Below are 25674 nucleotides of genomic sequence, written 5' to 3'. Positions count from 1 at the left end.
CGACCCAATTTTTACTGTAAAGAAACGAAACTTTAGAAACAGGAAAACACTAACAAAAAAACCCATCAGGCAATACTTATCTACCGGGTTTATATAATACATAAACTAGAACTGTCTGCAAACTGTGTGGAACAGTATTTTCCTTGATATAAAATTATGACTTAACAATTTATAATGATAATAATAAAAATGATAAACAATTCTGAGAGATTGTGGTGCTGTCTAAAATCTTTTTTTAAGTAAATGATAAACTTAAGCAGGCCTAATTTGGAAATTAGCGGAAGCAAAAATGCGTTTATAACAAATATAATTATTAAATGTGATCAAAGATGAAAAAAATACAATGCTATAAAAACCCGCAGTCTATTCTTGCTACTTATTACTTAGGATGTTATTATTATTAACTAGACTAGACTTCCATAGTTATGCAATACAGTGCTTCCTGTTTCATTTATTTAAAAATAATAACATGTGTGCCCAATATCACATTAAAATAAACCTAAATTTTACATGGTCCTAGATAGTCATGCTTTTCAATTAATTTAATGCTCTCTCTATCTTTAGTCAAGGATAAAAGGACAAATCCATTCTGTCTTCTAGGTGGGGTGTTAGTTCTGGAGAAACGAAAACGAAAATGACAAAGCACTTAAATAGCAGGTTGCTGAAGTCGACAGCCGGAGAAGAGGCTGCGATGAGCTTGCGCACAGACCGAATGAGAGACGGCTAGACAAAGTTTGACCAGGAAAATATTCATGTTGGTCGGATGTCACGCTTGGTAAGTTCGTTCTTTTCTTAGGCTATCGCTCATATAGGAAGTGTTTAGGATACAGAGTTATTTGTCTTATTGTATTTTCTTATTTAGTAAATAATAATAGCGTGTACACTGAGAACAGTGATGCGAACTGATAGCTAAAATTGCAAGTCATATAGCACACGACATGTAAAGTCATTGACAGACAGACAGACAGACAGACACATAAAAGGCAATATGAATGGTATAGCTTGTTTGGAGGGCAGCCAGCCTGTGGAGTGTTATTATTGGCACATCCGTGACTAAGACTTGCGGTGTAAACCTCTGAATCATTTCTTGAAAAAGGAAACCTGTCGGGCAATATCCAGCAGAGGGAAGACTTTGCATTTCATAAGAATTCAGTGCAATGGACAACATTAGAATAAAACAAATATGGCACGTTTCGTTTATAGCGCCCACCAACAAACCTACAACGATGGACATTGAAATATAGTCAAAATATAGTCATTGACACACACAGACACACACACACACACATATCCATTCATCCATGAACTCTATTAGCTTTGATTCCCCCAGATTTTACTGATGTAATCAATGAGAACATCCTTTCTATCTGACGCTGACTCACTACAAGTTATGACCCAGTGATGGAGAGTGAAAGTAATCACTGTTCCTCAATCAGTGCTGTGTTGTGTTTTCTATTTTAATAGACTCCTGACGAAATTTCTAAATCATTGTATTGTTGCATTGTGCTTTAATGTAGTTCTTCTCCTTCCTCTCACTATTAAATCATCAGTGTTACTGGTCTTAAGTTCATCATCTACCACATGCACAACCATGGAAAGCTTGATTTTAATGACTGGGAGAAGCGGACCTAATAATGGTAATTATACAGTATGTGATGGCAGTCACATAATAAACTGAGAAAATCTGTCAACTAAAATTTGTTACTTTAGTCTCATTACATAAATGTTATTTTTCCCCTAGATACTGATACTGTCCAAAGTGAGAATGCTCGTCGAGGTGGAAGGAGAAGACGAAGGGGAGCACAAGGAGACAGAGAAAGAGCACAAAGTCATGGGAGTAGTCAAGGTGAAAGGGAGGAAAGGAAAAGAGACAGTGAAGCGCTCCGTGGGAGAGGAAGGGGAAGAGGTGGTGGAGCAGGAGGAGGTGCAGAGAGAGGTAGAAGAAGAGGAGCAATAGAGGTGGGCCGCAATACAGAAAGGGGAGGCAGACAAAGAGGTGCTGGAAGAGATAGAAATGAATGGGAAGGTGCAGAGAGATGGAGATCAGAAGTAGGAAGAAACCCAGAAGCAGGTCCGGTTGTTAGACTAGGAGCGAGAATGGGGATGGCAGGGAGAGAAGAACGTGGAGACAGAAGAGAAGGTTGGAGGGGTGAGAGAAGAGATGTTGAGGGAGACAGGCAAGATAGAAATGGAAGGAGATCAAATTCTGCCAGCACAGCTAGGCCACCACAGGGCCGAGGACTGGGCTTTAAAGCCCTGGAAGAACTCTCTCTAAAAGACCCATCTGTAGTGGCCATTACCATGTCCTCACATCCTTCTGTGAAAGATCTCCTCAGTGAGACCAAAATAAGGCAGGATCTTATCGAACTCATTTGCTTGGTGCTGAGTAAAGCCTTTAAATCAAGGACAGACAGAGGCACTCAGCAGCACCTGGCTGGCATTATAAAAGATTCAGGGTTCTTCTGCACCTCTCTACCCCACTATCTTGTGGGGATGGTGTCAGATAGCAAACCTGCTCGCAGAGCACAATACCCACAGCATCTGGAAAATATCCTGGTGATTCTCTCACAGGTAAATAAACTGATGAAACATAGAAAACCTGACAAAACATAGGAAATTCAGCTGAAGGATAATTGATTTTATATCTGAAAACCATATGAGGAAATTGCTCAATAGATGAAGCAATAAAGTACAAGGGGAATTCTACTATGTACAAACAGTGTGTATACTGTAATGTACTTCATACACTAAAATACAGACCAGTGAGATTTTTTTTACATGTACATACAGTGCAGTGGGAATGATAGTGTAATATATAAATCACATTTATTTTTATTTTTCCTGTGTGCAAAGAGAAAAAGGCATAATGAAAGATACAGTTATTGAGAAAATCAGATTACATAGATGTAAACAAACCTTATTTAGGCATTTCTGTTTTTATTTCCTGTGCTTTTTATTAACAGTTTTAAAGTAGCTCAATTCTTTTTTCCTTGTTATGTTTATTAGGTGCTTAACATCTTCCCTGCTAGTTCGGTTCATACAGTGAGTTTGTTACTGACACTGCTCCAAGCCTCCATTAACAGCCTGAGGGCATCAGGTGTGGACTTTCAGCCTCAAATTGAGGAAAGTGTGGAGCAACTTCAGGACCTGATCACACACCTCCAGAATAGAGCAAGAGAGGGTACCCTGCGCTCAGACAGAGACACATATGCATTCCTGCCCTCTGGTGGTGGTAACCCAGGTAACTGGCTCTTAGAGATATTTCTACTGAAATCAGTTTGTTTTTACATATTTGGATAGATTGTCCTGAAGCAAATACCATGCAGTTGGCCAGAAAAAAAATCTTTTTGTAAGGTTTTGAAATGTTAGTATAGATCGGACAGTTATTAATACTTCCACTATTTCTAACCTAGATGATGAAGATCAACAGGATTTCAGGACCATACCAATCTACCCAACTCCACAGGAGTTCCGACAGGAGCATAGGCCTTTCCTTAGACCTAACATTACCTCCCAGAGCTACACAAACACCCACCTCTACCTTGATACACACTTCCGGCTGCTCAGAGAGGACTTTGTGCGACCACTGCGTGAGGGGATTCAGCAATTGCTCCAGAACCAAAAAGATATCGGAAGGACCAACAGCCCACTAAAGACAAAGCGCTTTGATGATATCAGAATATATTTTGACGCACAGCTAGTGGTGCCCAAATGCACACACACTGGCATTGCCTACATTGTCCAGTTTGACGCACAGCCACTTAAGGTTAGCTTCTGGTTGTTGATGTCTTTGTAAAATGGCATTTGAATGATGCAGTAAAGTATATTCTGTGTCACTGATGTGTTAATACATACACTGGTCATTCACTATTTAAATGGCAAATGTAAAGACATATATAAACATGTATATTACTAACAGGTTGTCCATTTTTCCCACAGTTTGTACGCTGGCAGAACTCCAAGAGATTGCTTTATGGCTCCCTGGTATGCCTGTCAAGTGATAACTTCGAGAGCTTCCTGTTTGCCACAGTGTCAGATCGAGACCCTGAACATCTGCAGGAAGGACTGGTCCAGATTACATTTACAGAGGAGAGCAGGTTAAAGCTGGCAAGGATTGAGGTAGAGTAATACATTGTTTGCACCATATGTTAAAATGGGCATGATGCATTCAGTTTCTTTGCATAAATGTAAGAAATATCTGTGATCATTTGAAACAGAAATACAAAGAACAAAATGTGTTTTTTTTTAAATCACAGAAAGATCGAGTGTTTCTGATGGTCGAGACCACTGCCTACTTTGAGGCTTATCGGTATGTTCTAGAGGGCTTACAGGAGCAGAGGGAGGATGATTTGCCCTTTCAAAGGTAAGGATGTGTGTCAATGTGCTGCCCTGGACTTTCAGATTTTACTGTCAAGTTTTTCTTTAATAAAATCCAAAAGTTATTTCAAAACAATTAACACCACAAATATTTTTAAAAGAGTTTTGAGTGAGAAAATAGTAGCAAGAAGGGTTTGACAGCGTTTTTTGGAGTAAAAGTGTCAAAGTAAGTTCAGCATTCACTTTAATTTATCATATCATCTCACAATTCCCCAAAAACGTTTACATATGGATCTTTTCAATACTTCAAATATTGCAATCACCTTCAGTACCCTTAACAAATACTGAAAAATATTGTTTTATATTTGTTGCCTAGCAGTATCTCTAAATGAAACTCCATTAAACCTTTTCTCTCAGAACTACAACATAAAAAAGGGTGTCAAGGCCACACTTGACTAGTTTGACAAGTAAACTAGGAAAACTCATGTAAGTGCCTGCAGCAAAGACCAAGAGACATAGGGTGTCTTTTGCTGCTGCTATTATCATGGTTAATACCACTAAACCATAAGGGTTGTTGCCATTGCACACTGCACTTTGTTGATGATAAAATCTGGGCTGTTCTGTCTGGGCTTTTTTGGGGTGTTTTTTGTTTATTTTTGTCTCTCTGTGTATGGACAGACTGCAAATCAATTTCCCATTGGGGACAATAAAGTTACCGTTGACAACTGAAAGTTCCCATTGACCGTTGAAACCTGATTTTAACAGCACAGTTTCTGTAGTTAAGCAAAAGTCCTTGCGATATTGAAACACTGATTTATTCTTTAGGGAGAGATTTTCTTTAAAGGAATATATTACTAAGGATCTTTAATTCTTTCAGGTACATCGTGGAATGCAAGACAGATGTCCAACCGCCAGCTTATCTTCGAAGAAATGATAATTATGACTTGTCATCTGTTGCTGACCCCGACTACAAGGCCAGAATACGGCCCTTTCACAGTCTGAAGACAGAGGCCTGGCCAAGGATGGAGGAGTTGGGTCTGGATGAGTCTCAGATGAAAGCCTTCCAGCTGGCCCTCACAAAAGAACTGTCTATCATACAAGGACCTCCAGGCACAGGTAAGAAATTGAAAGACCATTGTTAGTGAGTTTTTCGTTTTTATTTGTTGAATGACAGAATTTTAAGAAGTGCAAAGTTAAGTTTTCTCTAGCAAAAATCAACATGTTTTTTGGCCTCAGGAAAAACCTACGTTGGTCTAAAGATTGCTCAGGCACTCTTGACCAACCAGGAACTCTGGAGAGATCAACCTGACATGGCTCCGATGCTGGTTGTGTGTTACACCAACCACGCCCTGGATCAGTTCCTTGAGGGTAAGCACCGACAGCTGCTTCGTAATAACACGCTTGGTTTGCTCACTTGTCACGGAAGAGGATGTTTCAATTTCAGGTACAAAGAATCTTATGTGTCAAGTGTATTTACATTCACTAAAAGGCCACAGACCTCTACTTCAGGTTATATTTAATTATTTATCCTTCTGGTCTGTTTCCTGGAATGGACAATGCAAAAAAAGCTTTCAGTGTTCTGGGATGTGACATGCATTTATTTTAACTCTGTATCTCAGGTATTCATAAATTTTTAAAAGATGGCATAGTGAGAGTTGGAGGTCGCAGCAACAGTGAGATCCTGAAGCGTTTCAATCTGAGGGAGCTGACCCATTCACCTAACTTCAGACGAACACTGCCCGGTCATCTGCGTAATGCATATAATCAGGTGAGCTCTTGCAGGTGAACTGCAGTTTGAATCTTATTTTAAAATGCTCCTCGTGTATTCCTTTTGTTCACAGAAAAGATGAAGAAAAGACTCAGAATATATAAAAAGATGAAACAGGTTTAAATAAATGCCTTTTGTTTCCTGTTAAACATCTTTTGTTTATCTAATAGGTTTTCTATTGCGTTTTTTTTTGTCAATGATCACACAATCATTCTTTTTGCATTGTGTGGCTTGCTCACCTGCTTAACAGGTTTACAGGCAGCTGTGTGAAGAGGAGAAGGAGATCGAGGAACAGAGTATAATGTTGGAATGTTCTTTGAAAGGTGTGTTGAGGGAAAGCTTCTTACACAAGTTCATCTTGCGCCGACACTGGGACAGCCTGCATCGCCCCCCTGTGAGTCATTCTGAATAAGAAATTCACATTTTATGCATGTGAAATGAGCTTGACAGAATGAGTCCAAACTCATGAGTTTGAAATGATTTGTAGGCAATGGATGAATTTCAGACCTGGAATGAGAAGAAGCCCAACCTGATGATGGAGTGGTTGGGTTTGGGTTCCACTGTCTTCCTCCAGAGGGAGACAGAGAATGCGAATGGAAATGATGGTAAGACTTTTACTCTAAGCGGTGCTCAACTGAACAAGTGAAAGATTATTTAACCCTTTAAGACCTACCATAGAACCAAGTCCGCCAGAGCTCATATTATATAAATACATGCTGTGGAGCCATTTTTGGGAGCATTTCAAGTTGCTATACATCAATACAACCATTACAGCCTAAATTTTAATAATATGTCTGCATTAAGTGCATAGTACTTATATACATTGCAAAAAAGTGCAATAAACTACAAAAAAATTGAAAATCGTTTTGTTTTTTTAACATATATTTCTAGTTAGAGAAATTTAAGAGGCTTATCCCTCAAAACTGTAAATACAAAAAAGTTGCACAAAATAGTTTCCCACCACAGGAAATTTATTTTGAGTATCTTCATAGTTTTATTTTTGAAATACAACAATTTTTATATACTGCAGGAAAAACAAAAATAAATATTATAATGCAAATTTGCAAAAAAGCAGCATATGAATCAAAATAAACTATTTCCAGCAGTGCAATATGAGTCCTAAGCATCCCAGAAACGACACAGAAAGTCATAAAGTCAAACATAACTTTTAAAAACACCAGTATAGGCTCATTGAGGCCCGGATGGTAAAAAACTACATTTCCGCGAAAATGACGTCACTTCCGGTTTCGGGCAGGTCATGGCGGACATGCGATAGTTTGTGCTGACGTCTTATCCAATGTAGGAAGTGTTACAAACAGCTGATCGGATCGGCAAATCGTGTTTCTGGAATATTATGTTTTTGTTGCTGCAAGTGCTTTTTATGCAGTTTTTGCAAAGCTATATGTGGAAGGAAACTGTGACCGAGGACAAGCTGATGGCATAAGATGTAAGTACAACTCCTCAGGTTTCATATGCAAAAAAAATTATTGCGCTAGCTTACGTGTTTGCAGTGCTACCGGGATTTAAAAATAGTTACGCAAAATGGAGCATGTCTGCTCCGACCGGTTTTAAAGGGTTAATGACTGACTTTCATCTAATGTAAACACTTAAGGTTCCAAAACACCAACATGAGCGTTAAATCTAAACTTAAAACTGCTGTCACAGTCATTTCAGATCAGCAATTGCTGTCAGTGAAGACTATAAACATTTTATCATGCACATACTGTCACAATCTGAAAGCAGGGACTCAAGCGCAGAACAGGTTGACGTCTCAGAGCACCGTTTATTTACACACCAGTGCGATAATATATACAGTGACGGGGAAAATCCAGGGTTCCAAGGGATTAGGGGAAGGCTCTCTCTCTCACGCTCTCTCACGTCCTCACATCCAACTCACACACGTTCGTACAGCTGGGAGGTCACAGGTCCGGGAAGGTAAACTGGAACATGAAAGGGAAAAATCACTCACAAGTCACGAAGGTAGGGCGCAAAGGTACAAGACCACGGGAGCTGGGAAGAGAGACTAACGTTAGTAGCACAATCATCCAGCAATGAGAAGATCTGTGGCCCAGCCTCAAATAGTAGTCGGGAAATCAGCTGATCGCCAACAGGTGTGTGAGCCAAGGGTGGGAGCCAGCAGTGAGCTCCGCCCAGGCAGAGAGGTAAGGGAGAGAGAGAGAGAAAGCAAAAACACAAGTGTAGCCTTGTGAGGCTGGCTGGGCAGGCACGGGGACCATGACACATACAGTATGTTGAATAGCATAAATACCATATGCTGAGCATGCTGAAAGTAGAATTATTTCACTGTATGAGGTGTCAATAAAAAAAAGAAATATGTGCATTTGTTGTGGTGTTTGAAAGAATTGTCATTCTGACCCATTCTGTCGCTCTGAACAGTATCAATGGAGGTGGATGAAGAAGAGGACCTCATTGAAATCGCTGAGGAGGCAGATCTGATCCAGGCAGAGCGGATTATTGAAGACAACTTTGGTCCCAGAGGCATTAGAGATGCCAGAAAGAAGGAAGAAATGCAGGATGCTGTCAGAGAAGTCGAGGATCTCATGCTTGCTATGAACCTGGATAAAGCTAAAATACAGGCTGAGCAGAGTGAAGAAGGATTCAAGGTAAATTTAATTGAAGGGTTTAGTGCAGTGATCGTAATGAGTTTATCATTTCTCTAAGAGCACATTGATGTAGAACCATCGCAGACTGAGTGGAGTCTGATGTAAGGATATGCTTACATTAAATCAACATCTGACCAATGGAAGTATATTTACATCTTAAGTCCACAGCATACAATATGTTATTTACATCCATGTTTGGTAGATGGCAGTTTCAGTTTTCCCTTTGTTGATGATAAGTATAGGACTTTGCATGTTACTGTGAAAACTCTGTAAGTGTAATAACCAAAAGCTTGAGGAGAAAGATTTCTCAGGCATTGTAAAAGATGGACATAGTTACTATAAGTCACCCAGCAGTTTGGGCTTTTGGTTTACAGTCTTGCATTTACAAGATTCAGTGGTAGTGTTTTTGTCTCCCGCATGCTGTTATTCTGGAGAGGCAGAAGTTACCATGTTTAGGTGAAAGGGTAGAGTACTTAATTATCGCCTAATGCTAGGAAGTTTAAATTTCCTATGTGCAATGCTCAGGCACATCAGCTAATTAGTGCTCAACAGACTAATGAAGCATTAGAATTTCACTCACCAAAATTGAAGCACAAACTTCTTAGATGGTTTGCCCTCAACATATGAACAGACTGAGGCTCAACATCAAACCATAATATTAGTCAGAGACTTGCATTAAAAACTATAATATTAGTCAGAGACTTGCATTAAAAACTATAATATTAGTCAGAGACTTGCATTAAAAACCATAATATTAGTCAGAGACTTGCATTAAAATGCTCCAAGAACAATCAACTGCATAAACTAAGTGTAGAAATCTAATTGTAGTAATCCAAGAAGTGACAGTAATGTTACAGTAATGTAACCTATTGGTTAGTTACAAAGTTTTAAAACCTTTCCCAATAGCACCTGTGGCCATATGAACAGACTGAGGCTCAACATCAAACCATTATATTAGTCAGAGACTTGCATTAAAATGCTCCAAGAACAATCAACTGCATAAACTAAGTGTAGAAATCTAGTTCAGTGATTGTAGTTAGAAGAGGTGAGGTCTAAAAGATAACAATCAGCTCCAGATGCTTGTGTCAAAACATCTGTCAGTCAATGTAACCATGTCTCTAACTCCAGTATCCAGTATCTAGTGCACACTATGACAACTTATTACAAAAAGAAAAAAGAAAACAACAAAAAAATAATACAATATCTACTTTATAATATGAATTCATCACTTAGTTAACTGAGGTTCAGAAGGTTATAATGTTTTTTACCATCCTGATCCATACAGTTCCAACCAGACCAGAGGAAAAAGATGAAGAAAAAAATCCGAAACGAAATTAGGAAGACCTCAGCTATGACTGAAAGAGAGGAAGATAACGTGTTTGATGTTTGGACCCTTAGTCAGCAAGACAGATGGAAGCTCTATCGGTATGTCTGCATCTGTGTTTTCTTTTATTACTATGTACCTTTTTTTTCTGGCTCTTCCCTTCTGTTGCATTCTCTGTACAGTTCTGTCCTCTTTCCTTCTTTCTTAATTCGCCTTTTTATTCTACACTCGTTTTATTCCCTGACCTACCTTCGTATATTCCCACTGTGTATAATTAAGTCAAGTAATCACTAAGAAAATGTATCTCTTAGGATTTTATCACAGCAGCCAAGCCAAGATGTAAATCTAGTCTTCTATTACTGTAAAATCAGGACTGAAAGAACTGTGTACACGGTTTTATTTCTCATTTAAACAAACAAACAGGGAAGACAAAAACAATGTATTGTTTAAATTGTTTAATTGTTTATGTGTATTAATAATGAAGAGGTATTAGTCAATCATACTATATATTTTTGCTCTTGCTCCATGTTATTTCAGATTAAAACAATAATAATTTTAGGGCTTCTGCATGGCTCTTTCAGTCAGTTCAGTGTTTTACTATTTCATATTGGCTTTGTGTTTTCAGGCTGTGGGTGTCACGCTACAGGACGGAGCTTCGCGAAAAAGCCCTGCTATCTGAACAAGCCTACCAGAATGCAGTGGACAGATTGGCTGATGTAAAACGGCATGAAAGTCTCTGTCTCCTCAAAAAAGCCACGGTACAGAATATATTAATTAGCATATTCCTTTTAAAAATCCTAACCATAAATTATATAGAATTGATCAGATTTATTATAAATTATTTTAACTAACATTAACAGATAGATTATTTTTGGTTTCATTTGCCCAGATTTTGTGGCGAGCATGTTTGTGCAAGAGAAAAAAACTGTATATTATCCAAATTAAAAGAGTTTTTTCTTCTGTGCCTCCATTTAAAAATAGTAGAAGAGAGCAGAATTGCTCCTGGTAATCCAAGAAGTGACAGTAATGTTACAGTAATGTAACCTATTGGTTTGTTACAAAGTTTTAAAACTTTTCCCAATTGCACCTGTGGCCATATGAACAGACTGAGGCTACAAGCGATAAAGAATCCAAGTGTTAAACAACTACAGAAACAGACAAGCTGCTTCCCACTGTTTCCAGTCTTTATGTCAATCCAACAGACGCATTTGTATAGGATTGATATCTACCTTGTGCTCTAACAGTCCACAAAAATAAATAGCAAATTCAGGTCCACTTGTCTTTAAAAAAAACAAATATCCTGTCCACCAGGTTGTTGGCATGACAACAACAGGGGCAGCAAAGTTTCGTCAAACCCTGCAGGAAGTGCGTCCACGTCTGGTGATTGTAGAAGAGGCTGCAGAGGTTCTTGAAGCCCACACCATCACCACATTGAGCAGAGCATGCCAACATCTTATTCTGATTGGAGACCACCAACAGGTAAGACCTGATACAGACAAACAAGGCGATGTTTCCTGAGCACTTAGGAGACTTGCAAGGTTTATTAACTCTGCTTGACTATTTTTGGATCGCTGTATGTGTTTTTAACAAGGCACAGTTGTAACATGAAAATTTAAAGACAACATATTATGAGATGCTCTGTGCTTTTCTATATCTTTATGTGTGTTGCCTTGAAGGTAGCAAAAGAAAAAAATACTAGCTATTACAAGAGATAGAGAAGAGTACACAGTGATATCCTGGACATCAGGAGGCTATTATACAACAACTTGTCGGGGCCTGCCAAGGACATATGGCTAGGCAGCCTGTCTACCAATCTGCAGCATGTGATCACAGCTACACAAAACTCTATCACACATCTCAATATTCAGCTCTGGTATATTCTTGCTGTGCAACAACTATCAAAAACTAACATTTGCTTAGTGTCCCTGTTTATTCATGTTTATTTATGAATCTGCATACATAGGGTATACATTTGACTATACTAACAAGCGTGTGCTCCATGCAGTTGTGCTAAAAGTTTAGTAATGGAATTTAAATGAAGTTGACTTAAAGAGTGACCTTCTTGCAACCCAGAGTTGGAAATAAATGGCAGTTTTTACACCTTATTATTATACTTCTTTATATCATGTACATCAGATTAACATAATAGTATGGAACCTCATGTGTAGCACATTAAATAGTATTTAATGTGCTACAGTATATGGATAAAATTATTTGTGTAGTTATAGTATAGTTATATTTTCTAGTTTATTCATATTGTAATTTACCAATTTAAGTAAGTGGTGAAAAAGAACAAATGAACAAACCAGATAAGGTATCCTGGTGGCACATATTAGTGTTAGTCGATAGCAGTTATTTTTAGTCTAGAGGCAAGTATTAAAGCATTATTTTTGTGGAACATAAACTTGAATCTGTGCATTTAGAGAAGGTAGATGGATCACACTGTCCAAGTAAAATAAGGCCTGGCATTGTTGTGCTGGTCATTAATCGCAGGTTTGGTGTTGAATCGAGCAGAACACAATGCTTCACATTTATACTAGAATTTGTCTTGCCTCCCCCACACCACTCCCACATACATGCACAATCACGCTCTGTCCTCTAGCTAAATTAGGTTTGCACACGCGCACACATACGTGCACGCACACATACACAAGTACATACATACAAGCAAAACTAAAACGACAGCAAAAGAAAGTTAGAGTGCATTTGCATGCATTCTATACTCCCATCCAAATACACACCCATATAAGAATATTTATTTTACTCATTCATGGTTTCCCATATTTGTATTTATGGTGCTTACAAATGGCTAGGAACTATTTAATAGCTGTTCATTAGTAATTATGTCTGATGCTCCTAGTCCTAGGGCTAGGAAACTCAGTGCTCTTTTCTTCACTTAGATTGCATGATGTTGCTCTGTGCATTGCATTTAAAGTCTAGAAAAAGAAGTCGTACTGTTATTTTTGGAATAACAGAAAGCAATGCCTTGAAATAAGCAGGTATTTAACAGGTTTCATGTAAATATGGGCATTATCTGATTTCTAATGTTAACTTACCTTTCAAAGCATATGATAAACAAGTGTTTTTTTCCCCCTCTCCTTTAGCTGCGCCCTAGTGCCACAGTATATGAACTCGCTAAGAACTTCAACCTGGAGATGTCCATGTTTGAGAGATTAGTGAACATGGGACTGCCTTTTGTCAGACTGAACTACCAGGTTTGTTTTTCTGCATATATTAGCGCTCTCATCTTCTTGCAGGATCAGTCATTAAATTGTAGACATCTTTAGATGATGCTGTTAAAGACAGTAAGATATATATCTAAGTATCTCTATGCGATTTGTTCATCTATGGTCCTTATTTTTGTTTGTTCTTAAGCATCGTATGAGGCCAGAAATTGCCCGTCTTCTGACCCCACACATCTACAAAGAGTTAGAAAACCATCCTTCTGTGTTGGAGTACGAAAACATCAAGGTACATGTTTTTGTTTGCTCTCCTGCAGTGCCTCCTGCATGCAAGGATTTTTTTTTTTAAACTTTGCTACTCTAGACTTTCAAATGCATCTAAAGTCTCAAATCTAATTTAGGCTGTGCATTCAATATCTAGAATACAGGATAAAAAATATAATACGATGAATATAAAAGAATAATGTGGAATGTGTTTATTAAATGTTTATTTACAGGGCCTAAAGACCAATTTGTACTTTGTGGACCACAACGAACTAGAAGAAGAAATCAGAGATGGAAAAAGCCATCAGAACCGTCATGAGGCAATGTTTGTTGTAGCTCTTTGTCGCTACTTTCTCTATCAAGACTACAAACCAGAGCAAATTACCATCCTCACGACCTATACTGGCCAACTCCACTGTCTGCGTAAACATATGCCAGCCAAGGAGTTTGCAGGTGTCAAAGTGCATGTAGTAGACAAGTACCAGGGAGAAGAGAATGACATTGTATTGTTGTCACTTGTCCGTAGCAACCGACAGTCTAAAGTTGGCTTCTTGAACATTTCCAATCGTGTCTGTGTAGCGTTGTCACGTGCCAAGAAAGGTCTCTACTGTATTGGCAACAGAGTGATGCTGGACCAAGTCAAACTGTGGAGCAAAATCTTCCACACCTTGAGAGAGAAGGATCAGGTTGGAAAGGCTCTGACTCTGTGCTGTCAGAATCATCCAGATCGAGAGGTAAAAGTATCAAATGCTGACGATTTCAGACAAGCACCCGAGGGAGGCTGCACCCAGCCTTGCCAGTTCCGTTTAGACTGTGGCCACGTTTGTGCTAGGGTCTGTCATCCATATGACCCAGAGCACAAGAAGTATAAGTGTGTCAAAAAGTGTGAGAAGATTTTATGTGATCTGGGACACAAATGCACACTTCTATGCCACAAAGAATGCCCAAAGAACTGTCCAGTAAAGGTTGAGAAGATCATACCCAAGTGTCAACACACACAAATGATTCCTTGTCACCAGGACCCAAACACATTTACATGCCAGGAGCCTTGCCAGAAGTTGCTCAGCTGTGAACATCCATGTAAGTCAGTCTGCGGGTTACCATGCACCAGTAAGTGCAAGGTGAAGGTCATCTTAAAACTTAGGTGTGGACACACCCAGGAAGATGCATGCTTTTACAAAGATTGCATCGATAAGGCTGAATGTAAGGCCCCATGTGAGCACCAGCTAAAATGTGGACATGCTTGCCGTGGTACCTGCGGCAAATGTTTTCAGGGACGCTTCCACTTTTCCTGTTCTCACAAATGTGAACGTCTCCTCATCTGCTCTCACCAGTGCAAGGAACCTTGCACTGGTGATTGTCCTCCTTGTCAGAGACCTTGTGAGAATTGCTGTGTCCACAGTAAGTGCATGAAGCCATGTGGGCAGCCATGTGCTCCTTGTAGAGAGCCCTGTGAATGGCAGTGTGCTCACCATCGCTGCAATAAGCTTTGCTATGAGCCATGTGATCGCCCACCATGCACTGAACCCTGCAACAAGACCCTAGATTGTGGCCACCCGTGCATTGGACTGTGCGGAGACAAATGCCCAAGTAAATGCCGCATCTGTCACCACGATGACGTCACAGAGATTTTCTTTGGCACTGAAAATGAGCCAGACGCTTACTTTATTCAGCTGGAGGATTGTAAACACATCATTGAGTACACAGCTATGGACATATACATGGGTATGGATGATAACAACCAGGCAAATGAAGTAGAGCAGGTGGCCATAAAACTAAAGGAATGCCCCAAGTGTCGCACTCCGATCAGAAATAATCTGCGCTACGGATCTCAGATCAACCGCAGTCTGGAAGAGATAGAGATGGTAAAGGAGAAGATAAATGGACAGCAGTCAGATATTGAAAAAAAGAAGGAAGCACTTCAAACTCAGTGGTGTGAAAACCTTCAAACCTATGAAATGGATGACCAAAAGGAATATATGCTTATCGAAGAAAGTCTGGAAAAACCCTACCTCACAGCAAATGATCTATGGGTAGTGGAAAACAAGATGGATTTCTTAATAAGAGTTCAGAAGCTTCTGAAGATTGAGAAGAAAGACATGTTGGACATGGATCGCGACAAGTTCTTGAGGAACGTTGCAGAGTTTGTGTGTTGGCTCAATAGCTACCACCAAAAATTCACAGACCAGCAGGTCTTTGATTTGCAGAGAGAGCTACAGAGACTCAATCTCCTGGCTGAACTGAATGTTCGTTGCCATTTGGCAAATAAGAGGAGACAAACGGATCAAATTCAATCAGACGTACAAAAAATAAGAGATATTTTGGAAACGTGGGGTCAATTCACTGAGCAAGATGAGCAAAAAGTGAAGGAAGCCATGAAGAAACTAGATGAGAAGTTTCCACTCAGTGGCTTGGGGATCAGTGACGAGGAAAGAAAGATGATTGTCTCAGCCATGAAAATGCGACCTGGACACTGGTACAAATGTCCAAATGGCCATGTCTATCTTATCACAGAGTGTGGAGGGGCTATGGAGAGCAGACATTGTCCTGATTGTAATGCTACTATTGGTGGGCAAAGCCATATACTTGCAAGTGACAACCAAGTTGCCTCAGAGATGGATGGGGCACAGCACCCTGCTTGGTCTGACGCCAATAACCTTCTCAACTTTAATCCACTTGACTTCTAAAAGCCATTTTAGAAAAGCCTGTTGCTTTCTTTCCACCCTTGACTCTTAGCTGGAACATGTATGAGTGACAAAAGTTTGTGGATTTACTTAAACAAGGGCCTCAAGAAAAGTCAGTGTACTCAGTGTAAATAACTTGGCAAAGGAAAATAGCATAACTTTACTTTTTACTGTTTTACTTTATGGCGCCTACGAGATGGATTAGGCAGAGAGCTTTTAATAAGACCATATTTTTCTTGCATGAACTGTACTTTTGAAATGTTTTTCTTGAAAATGTAGATTTTATGCTTGTATGTCAACATGCGTCTTGCCACCTTCTGTTATGAACAGATATCATGCAGTATTGCTATTCTAAACATGATGAGTAGTAGTTTATTTTTAAATGCTTTGTAAATTACAGATTAAATAATAGATGATTGTTCATAATGTTAAACTTGGTGAGTCTTTGGTTGCTCAGGACTCCATTAAGTACCAGTTGCATTATGGCTTAACAACAGGTGGCAGTAAAACACTGTAAAATAACAGTGAATAGTGACTTGATAGTTATTATGGTTAATGCTTGTTCATATGAGATTAAAATGTCTGTAAATGCAAGCGTGTTCTTGTTGTCTTTATTTTTATATAGGTCTCCATAGGCTCAGAGAAATAAGCTCAGCAAATGTGATTAACAAGTCTACTTGTTATGCTACATAAAAAGACACATTCACATAAAAATATATGAAAAAAAAAGTTCTTAGTCACTTTCAGTTGCCATCCTGCAAAAATATTATTTAACTCTTACCTAACTGATGCATGAAAGGAAAACAACAAAACGTTTCTCCTCATCATTAAAACAAACATACAAGCGTTAAACATTCGCGTCTATAACGGGACATCATTGGCAGCGAAGGTGATAAAAACAACCCTGAAATAGCTGCAATTCCTTTTCACTACTATACAAGACTCACAGTTGCTGAGTTTCAATTTGACGTTTTGTAACAGCTTGCATCACTTTATTACATGATGAATGCGTCCTTGTCACAAAAACAGCTCCAATGCAAACTGTGCTGTCTGCAGGGGGAAAAAACCAACAAAAATCTGCTGTCAAGACAAGTGTTAAAATTGAGCAAACTTTAAAAGCTTGCCACTCTTTCCGTATTTATAGTATTCAAGCATCAGGATGAGAGAGAGCTGGATGGCAAGGCAGCACCTGAGAAAAATGGTAATATCCTACAGGGTGGACGGCATCATCTATCATTTCAGGTGGCCTTAAAATATGTTATTGTCAGAGTTCCAGGTAGTCTGCCCATGCAATAGACACTATCGAGTTCCCTACCACTCCTTCCAACATACAATTTGTGGTTTGATCACTGAGAAGAGAAAAAAAACTGCAGAGTTTAACGACTTGGTAAAGCAGCCACAAAAGGTGCCACGAATGATAATGTGTCAGTTCATGTAAAGCCTTGAATTTGAGCACTTGAATGGGTCAAGATTGACGGCACTGACATAGCATCTTTTTTAATGCCTGAATAACCTGGAAAGCCACTTGTGAACATGTGAACTAGACACAGAAGAAATCAGTGACAAGGATGTGACCACAGCATCTGGTCAAAATTAACTGTTGAATACATTGTAAAAGGTTAGTGATTGACATGGTGTATTTTAACAAGAGCCTAAATGAAAAATGTATATTGAATGACAAGAAAAATCCAATACAGAAAGGCTATTTTAAATATTGGTTTTCAAAGAATCCCCAAGGCCACAGATAAAGAGTGTCTGAAGTCTTTGTAAGAGCAGTTAAAAATTAAGAGTCCATGTGAGAAATAAGGAAAAGTTCTCCTAAGATAATATTACATTTGTATAGTCTTAATGTTATATGAAACATTCGGCAGCTTTTTAAATAAATCATTTTTCATTTATTTAGTAATTTTAGTTTATTTATTTTCTGTGTTGGATTATTTTCTATGATACATTTTTCATGACAGCTTGGATAGACTTCAGCTCCCCAAACCCCACCAGCCTGAATTGGATAAATGGTTAAAAAAACAGAGTAAAGAAAGTGAATAAATGAATCTGGTATTTGTATTCCATATGCAACCTTTGTCTTAACTCAACAAAATATAAATATTTATTTTTAAATAAATGGCTGGCTTGTGAGTATACGTTTTTACCTCCTTGCATTAAAAATGCAAACAGAGAGGAAAAAAAAAAAACTCGGTATTAATCTACTTCTGAGAAAATGCAACAAGGTTTATGTTCACAGAATGAACTGTTGGTATTATGCTGGCTAGGGGTAATGGGTTTGTATTATCAGAAAATTGCTCATTAATGTTCCCTTGCAGGCATTTCATAAGTAAAGCAGGTTGTGGTCCAAAGTTCCCACCAGACAGAAATAGTGTGATGAAGTGTCATAGATAGAGTATACAACGAACGTAGTCCTTTGGTTAAAGATCTAAAGCAAATTTACTAAAATGCTGGTCTTTGGTGTCATGCATTAACCTCCAAGCTTTTCTATCTGCTGTGAACCATGTCTCTGTGTTAAATAATAAATGAGCGGTTGTTTACATGCTTGTCCTCCAAAGAAGTTGTCTTTTAATTTTGCTAATGCACTGCATAATTGCGACATATTTCTTCATGGAAATTATTACACATATCTTACAAAGCCGGGGAATTACTCAGACATTTTCTTTAAATAATTGCAGTTTTCTGTAACACTGTATATTGTTTTTTGAAAAGTGCTGCACTTTGATTTCTGTCCAATAACGTTCCATTTAATTTATTTCTGACTTGTGCAGAAGGTCATAATCCGCAGAGTCCATCTGGCCTCCGTCCCTTAGAAGTTGTTGCAAAATAAAGGACAGTAGTCACAACTTTATTAAATATCGCCTTACCTTTCTTGCCTCTACACTTCCACTGGCTCCAATTTCTTCAACATTTGTCTGCAACCAAAAGTAAGAGATTACAAGACCTTTTTTTCTCTAGTTTACAGTGGTAGACAGACTTAGTCTTTTGGCTCTGTTAACAATGATATCCATCTACGTCCAAAGAGTAAGCCACACAAAGAGAGAAACTAAGTTACATAAACATTCATACAGACATTAGAAACACAGATGAAGATAAAAATCAAAAGGAATAATGTGATATTAGATGGGAAGGGGATGTACTGGACTGATTGACTGATCTGCTTCCAGTCCACCAGAGACTCTGCTGATATAGGGAAGAAGACAGAGAGCACAAATGAGAGAGAGAGAAAGCGGGGGGATATGGAGGGGGAATAGGCATGATTTGATAAGAAGGAAGCTGACTATTTCTGAGTGATCCTCCACTCCACTGGTCCAGCGAATGTGATTGGGAGAAAGATATTTAGGCAGACAGAAAGGAATAGAAAAAATAAACAAAAGGAACCAAAAAAACGAGGATACATGGTGAAGGGATAGAAAATATGAATAAATGTTTCTGTTTTAGCGTTAGATTGACAAGCTATCTTTATACTTTGCCAGTCTTGACGTAAGGCTCTTAAATGTAAAACCATCAGGAAGTACATTTTCATTGTGGAAACATATACAGAGCTGCAAAAGCCAAGTCATTTAAATTCAGATTTCCGCCCAAGCACCTCATCAGTTACGGCAAATCTAAATGCAGCTCTTTATGATTATGATTCATTTAAACCAACGAGCTACAGCATGCTTAATTTCTATTAAGTTTGAGAGAAAATTATAAATCTTGCAACTAAAATTTACAAAGCAGATGTTGGGTTTCGAGATGCACGGGCTTGCTTAGCATTTTGCAAAGTTATCCACAAAGGAGACAGATTATTTTCTTACCAGAAAAAGGATCATACTTGCAGTGAAGACCTGCTTCTATTCCAGAAGAATGTCAGCTAACAAAAAATGCAGAAAGCCTTAAAGCAGTGGGTCTAATTCAGCAGAATTTTATGTATCATTCACAAACGTGATAATCTGCCAGATACCAAAATATGTGTTGCTGCATGGCAATACAGCAGCAAATATTAATACTGTATTCTTGTCCAGTTTACTTGTTATCTTACAAGAAATGATTAATGCACTTCACACAAGTAAAACGCTAAAATGTTCCAAGCAGCTGTATTATCCTGTTAAAATCTTGTTGTTTTTTAACCTTGAATATGTCATTGTATGTACTATTTAATAGTTTTTTTGAATCCTAGGCATGGCTACCATTCAATTTTCTGCACCATAACCAGGAAACGAAATGACTTTCTCCGATTCAGAACTGAATGAGAAGTCTGGGAGAGGTTTAAAAGCTTTTGAGCCCAGTAATGTGTCAGAAACACAACCTGTGGTTTTAATTGATGCTTAATTGCAGCGTGGGCAGTACATTAATAAGTTATTACCATGGTCCTCTCTTGAGATACTAGGCAGGCTACTCCACATGGGTGTGTGTGTCATTACATCAAAACTTTGATTAAGGCAGTGGGAAAAGCGCAGACCCTGATCACATTTTTGTGCACCTTCCAGGCTGATTTAAATGTAAATTTATTTTTATTTCAGCTCCTGCCATCTTGACAGTGTCTTGCTATGGGAGGAAAGTAGAGACTTAAAGGGAAGAGGACAATTCTGCCCAGGTAAGCATATTTAGTTTGTGGGGGTTTGATTCTAAACTAATTTGAATAACTGTATGAAAGCCAATTTGGTTTAATTGAGCTCTGCTCTTCTGAACACCTGCAACTAGATTAGCGACTGACATTAAGTTGTTTTGCTGCATTGGGCCTCCAAGTGTTGTTCCAGCTGCTTCATAACTCCGGATTTACCTCCAAAATTTTTAATACAAGACCATATGTGCTTTGCAGAATATGCAATGAGCTTGGCTTAGTGTTTCACAGAGCAGCAGTGAAATATGGCCAAGAAAGTGAAAATAAAACCCAGGCTAATCCATTCTACTCTCCTATGCCTGAGTGCTGTGACAAAGGTGGTTTATTACCATTACCATCAGTGTATTATTATCAATATGTATTAGGGAATCTCACCATCCAGCAAAATCCCAACAGGCCATGACAGGACTAAAACAAACTATGTTTCTGCACCATCGAGGGAAAACATTAAGCAAAGATGCACATCCCCCTCGGCACCCCGGTATGACTGAATCTGCCTGAGAACTTAATGGAAAAGTGTATTTGCATGATTTGTGAACTCCCAATCTCATTGATCCACTTGTGTACAGAACAACTGTTGGCAAGCTCCTCGTTTTTAGTGTCATGGATTAACGTGGTTGTCAGTACATCTCTTTATGTCAGGATGAATGAAACATTAAACTGAATGGACATTAACAGAACAATAAACCTTATAGCTGTTAGTTTTACCCCAGAATGCACATATCGTCCATATTTTAACACTGTAGTCATCCTAATAGCATCAGCATGTGCGTTCACTCCAACACACAGGCAGTGTAGTTTCTGGCCATTTGTCCCGTGTCGTTTATGATATAAAGATATGCTTGTTAGATTATTTGGTGATTCTAAATTGGTGTGAATGTGAGTGCAGATGATTATCTGTCTGTCTGTGTTAGACTAGTGACCTGTCCAGGGTGTACTCCGCCTCTCACCCCATGAAAGTTGGTGTAGGCTCCATCCTGCTGACGATGAGAAACGCTGACATTAACTCAATGTCAGCGTTTCTGACACTGAGTTAATGTCAGAAATGCTACAAATAGTATTTTATGCATACGCATGGAATTAAATGTGTTGCATCGCTTGGGTTCTTATTTCAAACTAAGTCTGTATCACAGTGGAAATAGAGAGACAATGTAGAGCATGGGGAAATGAAGGCCGTTAATGTTCAGCATAATTCTAGTGGATGCATCCAGCAGCAATCAAAAAGTCCTGTCTGCACAATGAGGGATTTGCTCACCCCTTAACCCTGACCAAACCACATGCTCCTTATTGCACCTTGCTAAGAAAACACAACACTGAAACAAGATAGCTTGGTGATCCCAGAAGACATTTCCCAGGTTGTTCATTAAGCCAAGGTAACCACTCTTTTTCTTCAACGCTTGTTCTAAGCTAATGACTTCTGGATCTGATGAAATTGTTGAACCCCTTCTCTTCAGTTCGCTTCTCTTAAATTTAGTAAAGTTAACTCACAATGTTTTACTGTATTAAATAAACACCAAATGATAAAAACCTCACAATACATGTTAAAAACATAGGAAATTTTGATTTGATTTTAGATCATGCATTAATGCTTAACAGTGTTCTTGTAAAAAGGTTACAGTGGGAAAAAATAAGATAATAAATAAATAATAAGATTTTAGGCCCAATAACAAGGTAATTATCTCCTCAAAGTTGTCTTTGTCTCACCTGGAAAAACATATACTGTATCATTGTTGACTCCTCCCATTGAGACTCGCAAAATGATGATCCTGTAACATGCAATTTTGAACACACACACGAAAAAGCATGCTAATCTGGAAGTTTTACCTGAAATTATCATTGGATAATCGCTGGTGGCTTTAACATTGCATTTTAAAAAATGCAGTAATGTCTTTTTCCATCCATACTAACGGTTTACTTGCACGCAGAAAAACCTGTGCAGTACAACCGGACTACAAAATAAAAAACAAACAATTGCCAGCACCAAAAATCTTGGCCCTTGCAAATATTGGTTCACTGAGATTAAATGACATGGTAATTTAGTATTGGGGCTGAAGGAAAGAGTCGTTTCTGCTAGCTAGCTAGATGGATGGATTAACAAAGCGGAGTAAGCCTAAAGATTTTACAGCACCATAGCATGGGATTGTGGCCTCATTCAGTCTACGCTGCTGTTTCTGTAGCAGTTGGAGTTTTTACAGGGTGGGGTTGCTAGCCCCACGCCCAACCCTCCTCCTTTCTCATCCGGGCTTGGGACCGGCAATGGCAAAGTTATTGTTATTCGGTTCCTACCGGGACCGAATAACAAATGAGGAGGTCCTACAAAGAGCAGGCACCCGCCCATTAGCCGACGTTGTTGCAGAAAGGCGCTTCCGCTTTGCGGGCCATATTTTACGCCTACCCCCTCATCGCCCAGCTAAGATTGCCATGACATGGCGTCCACGCTCTGGCAAGCGAAAGCAAGGCTTTCCAAAGACCACATGGCGTCGAACATTCATGGACGATCTGAGAACTGTCGACATTGCCTGGGACGAAGCTGAAGCAGTTGCTGCTGACCGACATCGATGGAGATCACTAGCTGCCCGATGCGCCGCCCGGCGTAGGAGGAACTAAGTAAAGTGCTAAGTAAGTCAGTGTAGGCTGACTCACTTGGCTAGTACTAACCAAATGTTAATCTGTACGTGAAAGAGTGTCATCGACAGAGACACTAGTAACACATGATACTTCAAGAAAAAAAAGAAATAAATCAATCACGAATGGCATGAACAACAGTAGTAGGAATATATAACATTTTGATGCATCAATTCAAGGCGCCAAGTCTGTGTCCTCAATGAAAAGTAACAAAATAATTTCTTTAGAAAATCAAGACTTAAAAATAATTTAATATATTTTAATTAATTAATTCAAAAGTTTAAAGCTATCAGGATTTTCTGATGCCTGTGACTCCTCTTTCTCTGAGTTGGGTCTTCACAGAATTCAATGTGAGATTTTTCTTACACTGTGTGTGAATGTTACAAATTATTTGGACACAGCAATGAATCACAATGACTTCAAATACTGAGGCTGGCAAAAGCTTTGACTTTAATTATCCTTAGAAATGAGCAACATACAAACATTCAGGTTAATAGCTTTTCCTCTTTAGCTAGTGAGGACTGCCACTTTCATTGCTTAAAATGACAAATATTGCCAGGAGCAGATCAAATCAACTTGTGCTAATTAAAGGTAATTCCATGAGTGGGTGGATAACAGGCAGGTAGTAAACTGGTCTGCTGTGTGGTTAATGTGCTCTCTGCACACACTGTCTGTTCTCTGTCAATGATCCTTTGTGATGTAAGAACCTGTAATCAGAGTGGTCAGTGTTTTTTTTTTCTCCATTTTAAAAAAAACAAACAATTGCAGCTATATGGCATACCTATAGCTCAACATGAAACATTAATTTTGGAGTGGCACCCTCCCAGCTAATCTTTCATTTATAACTCATGAGTAATTTATGATTATAAACTTTTTATTTTTTATTCAGACTTTTGGTACTTGGCAAACTAGGTACGTCTACCAACTGTTACTGCAACATGTCAAATATATGACAGATACAGATGTAATATACGTTTAAGTAATGAGTGTCAGACTGAACTCTGCATTGGCAAATTAATGAGCCTTGTATGAGATAATATATAAATAAATAATAGGTGGATATCTACTAGGTTTAAAGAACTCTGATTCAGTTGAATTCATTTTCACACTACTTAATGATCCTCGTGCTTTAAAAAAATAAGGTCAGGCTCTTCTTCTTAGGAAGCAAATAAAGCACACATTAGAAAAAACTCCGACTATATTTGCACGTTCTAATTCATGAGCAGGTTTTGTTGGGTTTATGTGAACTACAACCCCTTGGATCCAGACATGACTACTTCTGACAGCGTTCAGTAAGCGTCAGTCTGTCTCTCTGCTCCTTTCCCAGCAGGGAAGGTTCACAATTATCTTGTTCACACTTTTATGCTTTGCTGGGTTCATTGATGTGTTTGTACTGCTGTGCCATCCTTATTCAGTGAGGGGCTTATTGTAATAAATGTTAGATACTATGTAACACAACATTTACAGGTTAACTTTACCTAATTAAACAAGATATGTGTCGAAAATTGTAGCTCAAAAGTAAAAAAGTTGCATTCGTGAATAATTCACAGTGGCAATGGTGTCATTCCCACCCTCTGTGAATTCAAGATACTGAGCTGGGAAAACTAACGAAAGCCTCCAGTTAAATGTCCGTAGCTATTCATGGTCATTTAAAGCATTCATCTGCATTGTTTCAACTACCTAATATGTACCTCTGTAATAAAAATGTTGAAAACTGTATCCTGATGAAAACTTTGATGTTTTCATATTTTGAACATATTTGTAACCTTGTAGAAAAGCCGTTCTCTATAGGCATCTGAACCAAACTGAAGTTTTTGAAAATGTTGCAGGTCGAAGGACGTTTGAAAGAAATATGCAGTTTTGAAATATAAGAGTGATGAAAGACACTGTTATATGCACGACTCAGATCTGCTTTAAAAGTTTGTAGAGACACAGGGTGAAATGGATTTAACTGTAGTTGTCTAAAATATGGAAGACATTAACTGGAGTAAAGGAGTTGTGAACCGATAAATGGTTGCTTCAATTTGAATACATTTATATGGAGGCAAAGCCTCAAATGGGGAATAAAATTTGTTTCAGAACTCCCTTTACTTTCATACCTTGTAGTGGAAGAATGGCGTGGCTAATGTTTTGGAGGCCTACAGCAGTAAATTATTTAAGTCCATGGCTCTGGTTTGGTACTTCAGCTATAGACCTTGACGATTCTATGGTGTCTTTCTTTCCATGTCGTAGAAAAAAACTGAGAAGAAATGTTTTAGGCTTTGAGCTTTGTGTGAG

General features: G+C 38.6%; 1 protein-coding gene across 1 annotated transcript; it reads left to right on the top strand.

The window, feature by feature from the left end:
- Positions 1–555: 555 nt before the first annotated feature.
- On the top strand, positions 556–16749 carry znfx1 (zinc finger, NFX1-type containing 1). The gene is made up of 19 exons (XM_006782769.3): positions 556–775; positions 1551–1637; positions 1742–2571; positions 3007–3241; positions 3414–3766; positions 3940–4119; positions 4257–4363; positions 5195–5433; positions 5554–5685; positions 5937–6085; positions 6336–6479; positions 6573–6690; positions 8483–8709; positions 9995–10134; positions 10659–10791; positions 11345–11512; positions 13138–13248; positions 13409–13504; positions 13713–16749. Exons 2-19 carry the CDS (start codon positions 1592–1594, stop codon positions 16164–16166), a joined length of 5862 nt encoding a protein of 1953 aa, XP_006782832.2. The 5' UTR covers positions 556–775; positions 1551–1591; the 3' UTR covers positions 16167–16749.
- The last annotated feature ends 8925 nt before the right edge of the window (positions 16750–25674 follow it).

This window comes from Neolamprologus brichardi, chromosome 5 (genome assembly GCF_056152115.1).
Source record: "Neolamprologus brichardi isolate AB-2024 chromosome 5, ASM5615211v1, whole genome shotgun sequence".
NCBI lineage: Eukaryota > Metazoa > Chordata > Actinopteri > Cichliformes > Cichlidae > Neolamprologus > Neolamprologus brichardi.
Note: the sequence above shows the minus strand (reverse complement) of the source record. Positions and strands in the feature narration are given on the sequence as shown.